Raw genomic sequence first — 8,880 nt, 5'->3', positions numbered from 1 at the left:
TCCCCAGCCGGGCTGGCAGCAGCCACCCCGTCCCCCCCGTCCCCTGGGCTGCACTCGTGGCCAGGAGGAGAGGGGGCCAGCCATCCCCTGGATGGGAGACGCTGTGCAGCACCGGGCTTAGGGGGGCTTGCGGAAAATTCAAAATTTATTTATGGCCAGGCTAACCGGTGCCGTAGTCCCATCATTCTGCTTCTTTAGTGAACAGCCCTTTGAGTTCCAGATCTCGGCTCTTTTTTCCTTATTGCCTCATTTGCCAGACACGCCAGGAATGAACTTTTCTTTCTGACTCATCGTTTGTTTTCTCGTCAAGTCTAAACACGTTTACTGGATCGGGACTTATCTGATGTTCTTCATACTGTTCGGAACCAAACCAGCCTCAGGAAATAGAGCTGTGCACCCTCAGGCTCTGCCTAAGTAGCCTACACGGGGAATCAGCCTACATCCAGCTTAACCTGTATTTATCATCCTGCGAGCATCTGCTTTCCATATTCTGATCGGAACAGCCCTTTGGAGTCACCAGGGATGCACTGAGAGGACGAGGCTGACTCTAACCGCTTACCGTACCGGTTTTCTCAAGAGACGCTCCGATTTTGGTGCGCTGATTTAACAGCCCGCCACCTCACACGCACACACATCCGCAACTTCTGAAGACACCAGAACCAGAAAAAGTGGCAAACTGTTAGCAGCCCGGTACCGCAGACCTCACTGGCACCTCTGCTGCTTCCCACCCGCAGCCCGCGTCGCGGGGCGGCAGAGCAGCCATTCCAAGGCCGGGTTATAACCAGCTCCTCCGCAGGCTGCGGGAGCAGGGGACCACACTAAAGAGCTGCGAAAATACCAAATACCGAACGTTTGAGCTTCTCAGAACTGTCCCCATTAAAGCTGATCACTGCACCACCCCCAGCGCCTTCGCTGTTCAGACTGGCGGCGCATCGGGGCAGGAACGCCTTCCCTGCAGCAGACACCCTGTGAACCCTTTTCGCGCCGTTCTCACCAGCTCCTCTTCTCACCCCCTCCCTCTGCTCATTAGCAGCCTCAAGGACACTCGGCGAGCCTCAGAAGCAGCCATTACACCCAATCCCCGGGAACACGAGCACCACCCTCCCTTTCAACAGTTCATTGAGGAGGATGAGGAATAAACAACTTCAGCTGAAACTGGGTTACTTGGAGTTATTTCTGTGCCATGGGAAGCGAGTGCCGAGGCCACTCTCCTGCCACTCGACCTCCTCCCGTGCACCCCCCAGCCGAGAACGGACGCCCTACTTTCCCGGGCACGGAGAGCTGTAAGGTGATTTTGCCCTCCTCCCTCTCATGACAACGCCTGGCGCTGGGATGCTCCGGAGCCCATCAGAACTACCACGAGTACGGAGCGGCTGGGGTTGCACCTCCCGGGAAGGCTCACGCCCAGCCCACGGGGCCGACTCGGTCTCCGGCCGAGGCCGTCGGGCTGCTGCAAGCTGTGCTGCCCCGGGAGCAGCCACACGGCCCTCCTGCTCTCCCCTCGCCCATCGGCTCCCGCTCCTCCCCTATCTCGCCTCCCTAGTCTAAACTACAGCGGTTTTGCAACAATAATAGCTCAAAATCTTTAAAAAGGTCAAGCCTCTCCTGCGATCGGCTTTAGTGAGGGCAGGCGGCAGAGTCACTGCCCGAGCCCCCCAAGGACGCTCCAGGGTCAGGCACAGCTCTATCTAAATTCCCCTGCCGGGAGGAGGAACATCCACCCTGCCCCAGCCTCCTCCTCCTCTCCCCCGGGCTCCGGGCAGCGTCCCCCACGCCTCTCCGTCCCCCCCAGGCACCTACGGGCAGGGAGCAGAGAGATTTGGGAAGGGGTTCAAGCCTTGCTCCATGAGGCAGCCGCGCTCTTGCCCATCAGCTCTTCAGCAGCATCCGCCACCTCTGGCTCTGCTGGGAAGGGACTCGGAGGGGGAGCGATCCCCCCCCAGGGGAATCCAGGCAGGGCCCTCCCCACCCGTGGCCCTCCCAGACCTCTGGGCTCAAAACGGGCACCTTAGACGAGTCTCTGCAACACCTTTACCCCCCTGCCGATGGGCTCGGACGGATGCAGACTTTTAAGCTGCAGCCAACAGCTCGCCCCCCCGCCAGGGTACAGTGCCTGCGCTGCGATGGGGGGGGCCCTGGTTCGTCAAACAACCTGGGGGGCAGGAACCGATGTTCTGTTAGCTGCACGTGCACAGTCTGGCACTGCTTATTTTGAGCTGTTAGCCATTAACAAAAAGGGAAACAAACGGTCCTGCAACGGCTATCCACGAGCCTGCTTCTGCTCAGCACGAGAGGAAGCCGCTTGCTCGTCTCGTCCTAATTCCTAGGCACACAGAGATTCTCCTTTTAATTACTGGAGGAACCCAGCGCCCTCACCACTGCCATCCCCAGCTGCGGATACGGTTTGTGAACCAACTCCCTGACCCGGGAGAGGGACCACACCGCGTCACCGCCCCAGCAAAGCCAGCCGTCCCCAACCGCCCGCGCTCGTCCCATGGACTGCAGGGAACCGCGACGGCCGGGATGCCCGTCGCCTCGGCACGGACCCACACACCGCCGGACTGAGCACCTCTGGTGGACACGCCAGCAACAGCAGCTCCTCTGCTCCGTCCACACCAGCGTGCACCGTCCCTTCGCTCCAAGCCGGGAGCCTGCACTGCTCGGCAGGGACGCCAACGGCTCCGTAACCTGAGCACAGCACGGGCGGGCGGCGGAGAAGGTGCCAGCGGCTGTAAAAGCCCAGGGAACGAGGAAGGGAGGCTGGAATACAGACAGGTTCCATCTGCCTTAAGTAACTTCTCATATACAGAGTCATGGTTTTAATTTCGGGATAATTTACTGATCTAAACTTTAAACATACTCTCCTATTTTACCCAGCGGTCCTGCTCTTTGCAAAGCTGATCACCCAGCTCTTCGCAATGGGGATGCTGGCAAGGCGTCAGCCGCGGCCATCACCACCCGGCTGACGACACCGCAGATGCATGGCTGGCGAAGACCCCTCTCCTTCTCTGCCCATCCAGACACCGTCCGACACGCACGTCGGTGAGCAGTGAAGCTACAAAGCACTCGGTGCCCCGCTGCTAAGCCAGAGTGGCACGGGGGTCCCAGGAGATCGCTCCCCGCGAGCCAGGCTCTCGCAGGCTGCTGCAGCTCCCCCCGTCGCTGCGCCCCCCGAACGCCCTGCTGTACCCCGACAGCTCGGGCTCCCTCCTCTGCCACCTCACACCAGGCACAAGGATGCTGCTGCCATCACCAAGCCCTCCTGCCCACCACCTGGGACTGCCACGAACATCGGGAGCAGCGGGGAAGGGCAGTTCTCCACCCCCAACTCAAAATAAAGATCCATGGGGAAAGATGAGTTGCTCAATCCAGAGCCGCTGTTTAGCCCAACGCCTGTTGCCACACGAGCTGCTGGGCCCAGAGCAGATTTCTCTTCCAGAAAGCAAAGCACCTTGTGCAAACGCCTGGAGTAGGATTCACGACTGTGAATGTGAGAACCCATCGAACACCTCTGGGAAGGGAGAGATGTCCTTGTATGTCAGGGCATAAAGCAAATTCTAAGAGCTGGGGGCTAAGGCCAAGCTTTCTGAGGAAGCGAATCCCCCAGGGTCCCACGCAAGCACAGGGCCTCTGGTGCTCCTCTGTAAAAACCCCGGTCCCCACCGCTGCCACCCGCTGGGCTACGCTAGAGCTGAGCCTGCGGGTGCGGTGCTGGGACCGCTCTGGCGTTCCCACTTTACGCCCCCACCAGAAATAATCCAAGAGGGCACAGCTATAAAGCTCTCGGGAACCAACACTAAGCCACTATCAATGAACTATTTTTGCCAAGTCGTTAACAGTCACCTGCATTTACCAGAAGACTACAGAAAGCAAGAGGAAAGCATCCAGCCCCGGTGACACAGTCGGCAGCGGCTCCAGTTCTTCTTTCCCGGGGCCGTGACTTCACTGCCTGCGGTGGCTGGGACGGCGGGCTGGCTCTGTGGGAAGAGGAAGGGGGAAGCTCTCCAGGGAGCCAGAAACGATGCTCTGCAAGTGGGAACATTAGCTAGCAGGAGAAACGCAAGCAGGGAAGCTGCAGAGGTCAGGGAACGGGCAGGTAACAGCTCGGTACAGGAGACAATCCAGCAGGTAGCCTGCAGCAAGCCAGGGCTGCACGGCAAGCTTTAAAAGCAAACAACCACGGGACTGTGCTTTATTTTAAAGATGCTTAAATCCAGCAAGCACAAATGCTTTAATTGCTCAGCTCTCTGGCAACAAGACAAACCCGTAATGTTTTATCCCCTGAGCCCGTTTGAAATCAAATGGTCTGCTTCAGACTGCACGCAGCACCGTGTCTGACTTCCCGGGCTGACAGCTTGCTCGAGCGCCGGCTGGAGCAGCGAGGAGCTGCCGGTTAGCAGCGGGGCGCAGAGAGCTGCCCCCCCGGCGCCCAGCGCGGCGCTGAGCTCTCCAAGGTCTGCTTATTCCACCTTCCGCTCTTTCCCCGGATTCTTAAGGCCAGTAATACCTAAAGGGTAGTGAGAAACCCACCGCTGAAGCAGGAACATCACGGTGCTGTGGCACCACGAAGTCCTCTGCAGACCCGACCCTCCTGCGCGCCGTCAGATCAGCCGCCGGAAGGAGAAGCGTCCCAAAACGCGGTGACGGTCTTTGCGAACGGTTCGCTTGAACTTGCTGCCATTTTGAAAACTGGCAAGGAACTGTTGAGTTGGCCCAGAGACGTTTCTCTGGTGCAAGGCTAATCCTCAGCAGGTCAGGGTGCAGGACTCCATCCATACGGAGAGTGACTGGAAGGGAGTGGGAACAGACTGCACAGCAGCCTGGCTGTTAGCCCTCTAGGACGCTTGCCAAATGCCGTGTTATTTTTTGCATTTAGCAATCTGTTATTTAAAGGCAGCCCCATCAGGAATACAGCCTGCGGCGTCCCAGTCCTGCGCTGCCAGGAACAGGGCACAGCGGCAGCTCTGGACTGGCCGAGGTGGCCACCAGATCTCACAATGGGCCAGCGTGTCTGGCGGCAGCGGAGCAGCAGCACTTCGCCGGGGCAGTGAGCCCCAAGCCTCCGGATCCCTCAGCGCCTGGACACCAGAGCGGGGTGACGGAAGGGGAGAGACCAAGGCCGGGTTTGGTGACAAGCGAGGACGCTCACGTCGGAGCTGAGGAATCCGCAGGGTGCTTTTACAGCGGGCCTATATATAACCCCCACGTCTTGAGAGGGCCTGTGAGCGGAGAGCGCTGACAGGAGGCGATCAGGAAAACGCTCCTGCCTTTCTGTTAACTCTTCCAGCATCTTTATGGAAGAACTGCTTGGACTTGAGCTTGCAGGAAACCTCAGATCTGTCAAAAATGTTATCGAACCAGGAGCGAGCTGCCCTCCTGGAACCGCACGAACCCCTCAGTGTGTTTCAAAAGGGAAGAGGAATCCATGGCGTAACTTTTTTTTTTAATCTTTTCCCTTGGAAGGCAGTGTACATCTGCAAAACCTTCTTAAATATCCCTGAATTACTGCCAGATCGGTTCGGTATTGTATTCGCAAAGAATATGGCAAAAGAAAAACTACGTGCCTCGCCACCCTCCGCTCCCTCCGAGCTGATCTGTTTGCGCCGCTCCTCGGTTCCCAGCATCTCCTGCCCGCCAGGGCTGCTGGTTTACACCAGCGACGGGAGGGGAATGGAGGCAGAAGAAAAGGTTCCTGTTCTCATCAGGGAAGCTTTCTGATCTGCTCGTGTCAAAAAGTCTCCAAAGGTGACCTAAGGTTTCCAGCGATCCATCTCATGGACCTCAGAACATGAGAACACACTGAAATACCAGCTTTCAACATCGCTCCTCAACTCAAAGAGGGAAAGGTCTGGCTGGAAAACTACCAAGAGATAGGACAGAGACCATCACCTCCCACCACCCTGCATTCCGTATTTACGCAGGAGTCTGGTTTGTTGCCTCTTCCCCAAAATAAGGATGCTGTCCCCGTACCTCAGGGTACCGCAAGATGAAACCTCACGCGCCGGCAGGTCCCCCGCCACCGATCCTAACGCAGCCAAACACTTCTAACCCTCTGCGACACCTCAAGGCTTAAAAACTAAGAGGCGGCCAGGCCACGCAGGACGGAGCCCACCCTGGCGTTACAGGAGGAGCAGCGCCCCAGGACTCGCCAGCCGGCGCGGGGTACCCAGCAGCAGCTCAGCCGACAGGGAGAGCCAAGATTCCACTTACTATAAACCAGCAATAACTCGCGGGCTTAAACAAGCGCCCGTTATTTACCCTGGCTGCACAACCCAACCCATTTGGCCTTACACAGGGTTGGTGCATAGCAGAGAGACGTACCCGTAAATGATTTACTTGGGAAAAATATGCCAAACTTATTACCTATTAACAATATCTGACTGTCCTATTACAGCAACGGGGTGGCACAGCTCCGATTCTTCCCTGAACCGTTGCTGGCAAGCTCATTCCTGGCATGCACGATGAGTGAGGGAAAATGCGGCTCCGAAAGCGCGCAGGATAATGCTGGAATTAATCTAGAAGCAGTGCTCTGACCACGGCAGGGGAGCACCCACCGGTTCAGGACCCCTCGGCACCCCTCAGTAGAGGGGTGACACAAGGCGCGGGAGGGGAAGGTCACGGCGAGACAAGCCAGAGACCGAAGCCTCCATCCACCACCGGCCGGGAACACGGTGCCTCCCTCTCCCAGGGGTGCCATGGCCCGTAACACCAATTGCCAATGGTGTGCCGGTGCACCGAATTAATTACGTTAGCACCGAAGAAGAATTTTGACTTGTGTTGGTTCATCACTCCAGAAAACAAGTCTGATGTGTGATTTACAGGCACGTCACGTTACTGGACAGCGAGGCTGCCCCAACAGAGGCTCTCACCCTGCAGCCAAGGAGTCACAACCTTAACTGCAGTTAGAAACCAGATATTGCTGACCCACGGCCCAAGGAAACAGCTGGGCTAGGTCCTTCTACGCGCTAATTCCCAAGGAAAGACGGTGCAAAGACCTTGCTGTTGAGAGGGGACACCAGGGCTCACACTCATCTCAGGAGAGCCGGGCACTACAGAGCTGGACATGAAGGAGAAGTTGCTTTCCCAAGGGTTGGGGAGAAGGCTCATGGACACCATGACTCCCCTAAACTTGGAGTTGTGGGTCTGATATGGCAGGAGGGCTGATGGGAACTTAAAGCACCCTTGAGAGTCAAGAGGAGAAGCAGGAACTGACTGCTCCAGGGTCTCTAGGCCACCAGGATAATCAGGCATTGAAAAGGATTGTGTCTTGGCAAAGTGGTTTGGCTGCCTTCTGAGGGAAATCTGTAACGTGGAATGACAAGCACACAACAAAGAAATCAATTTATCCTTGAATTTTCTCCTCTACTAGTTCAAGAGACCTTAGAAAACCACCAGGCTTTGTCCCCACCACTCTCCTGCCTCAGACCCCTTGGCTTGGCGGGCTCCCCGAAGCAAGGCTGCGCAACCTTTTTCAACCCTTTCAGTGTAAGCATTACCTTCAGCTGCCCGTTTGAAGAAGACTTTGCAGCTACCACAAGTGAGGGCTCCATAATGGCACCCAGATGCTTCATCTCCACAGATCAGGCAAGTCTTTTGAGGTGGAAAGTAATAGTCGATGGGCAAGACGTGCTCACGGCCAGTCTCCAACCTGCAGCATAGAACAGGAAGAGAAGAAGGGAACGGGTCAGCAAATGAAGTTGGGGCGAGGTACGGGCAAGCACAGCAGACAGCGCTTGGGAGAACGTTCAAGGCAACCCCCCAAATTTCAGTGATGGGACAAGCCAAGCGCTGATCAGGAAGGAGGCAAGCAACGACTAAGCCAAACCTCGCTCCGACCACGCAGAAGACCACACTGGGGCGCCCCTCCTGACATTGCCCCTAGGTACGGCGTGTGACGACGCGTGACAAGGCACTGGCACGGCGACGGCGCAGCCTGCGAAGAGAAGGCAACTGGGACTGGCTGTTGCAGCGTCCGTGTAATTTTGGCTTCAATAGTGAGGCTTGTACACCAAAAAAGGGCTCTGCGTGCCAATTAAGCTATGTGATCCCACTCCGTTAAGGTCACTGTTGTCACTTCACTACAGATGAATTTATCCTTTTGATTCTTAATTTAGACAAATTAACTTTTCCTAGGCTATCTAACTCCCTTAAGCTATTCATTTCTTCTTGCTTGTTTTCTACCTATTCCCTCTTTCAATACCCGGCAACAGCTGGACTGAACCTTCTTCCAGGACGCCTTGCTCATCCACATGACTTCTAAATCCAGCCAGAAGCCGCTGGTGAACAAAGTATTTGCTGTGTCCCAGTAGACTCTTGTTTACACCCATCCCGTGACTAAAGGCGCCGCCTCTGTGTCTTCCCATCACACGGGGTACACTGGGACAGTGCCACCGAGGCCCCTGCCCTGCATCAGCCCCACGGGCAGAGCAGGGCGCTGCCAACCACCGAAGGGCAAACACAACACGAAAACCAGAGCCAGAACCAAAAGTTGCAGGGTCTGCTATGCAGCAGTCACAATTACATGTTGGAAGGGGCTCAGCGTGGATTACAGACCTTCGCATTTTCCGCTCGCCAGCTCAGTCGTCCGAAAGACCCATTTTGGGTTTTCACTCTGGGTAGCTGGAAACCAGGGTGGGGACAGAAACCAGCTTTGAGCAGGGGCAGAGCATGGGCTCCCGCGAAGACCGCGGCCATCTTTGCCTGTTGCTGCTTTCCCCAACCCCCAGTTTCAACACAACCTCTTCCACGTTCTGCTGGGAAGCACGAGGAGCCTCCTGCAGCCCTGGCGCAGCCCAAGGAGGTGCCACGCAGCGCTGCCGGAGCGCTCGGGAGGCCGAGGCCCTCACCTCCACCCCTCCGACCGCCCCCCGACTGCCCGTG

At 56.9% G+C, this 8,880-nt stretch overlaps 1 protein-coding gene across 1 annotated transcript in view; it reads right to left on the bottom strand.

Annotated features, from left to right (window-relative positions):
- Positions 1-8,880, bottom strand: part of AR (androgen receptor) — a 26,758-nt gene that overhangs the window by 13,536 nt on the left and 4,342 nt on the right. Inside the window, 1 exon segment of the mRNA XM_009640113.2 lies at positions 7,497-7,648. Coding sequence (XP_009638408.1) covers positions 7,497-7,648 — 152 coding nt within the window.

The sequence above is a fragment of the Egretta garzetta genome, unplaced genomic scaffold, assembly GCF_000687185.1.
Source record: "Egretta garzetta isolate BGI_Z169 unplaced genomic scaffold, ASM68718v1 scaffold906, whole genome shotgun sequence".
NCBI lineage: Eukaryota > Metazoa > Chordata > Aves > Pelecaniformes > Ardeidae > Egretta > Egretta garzetta.
Note: the sequence above shows the minus strand (reverse complement) of the source record. Positions and strands in the feature narration are given on the sequence as shown.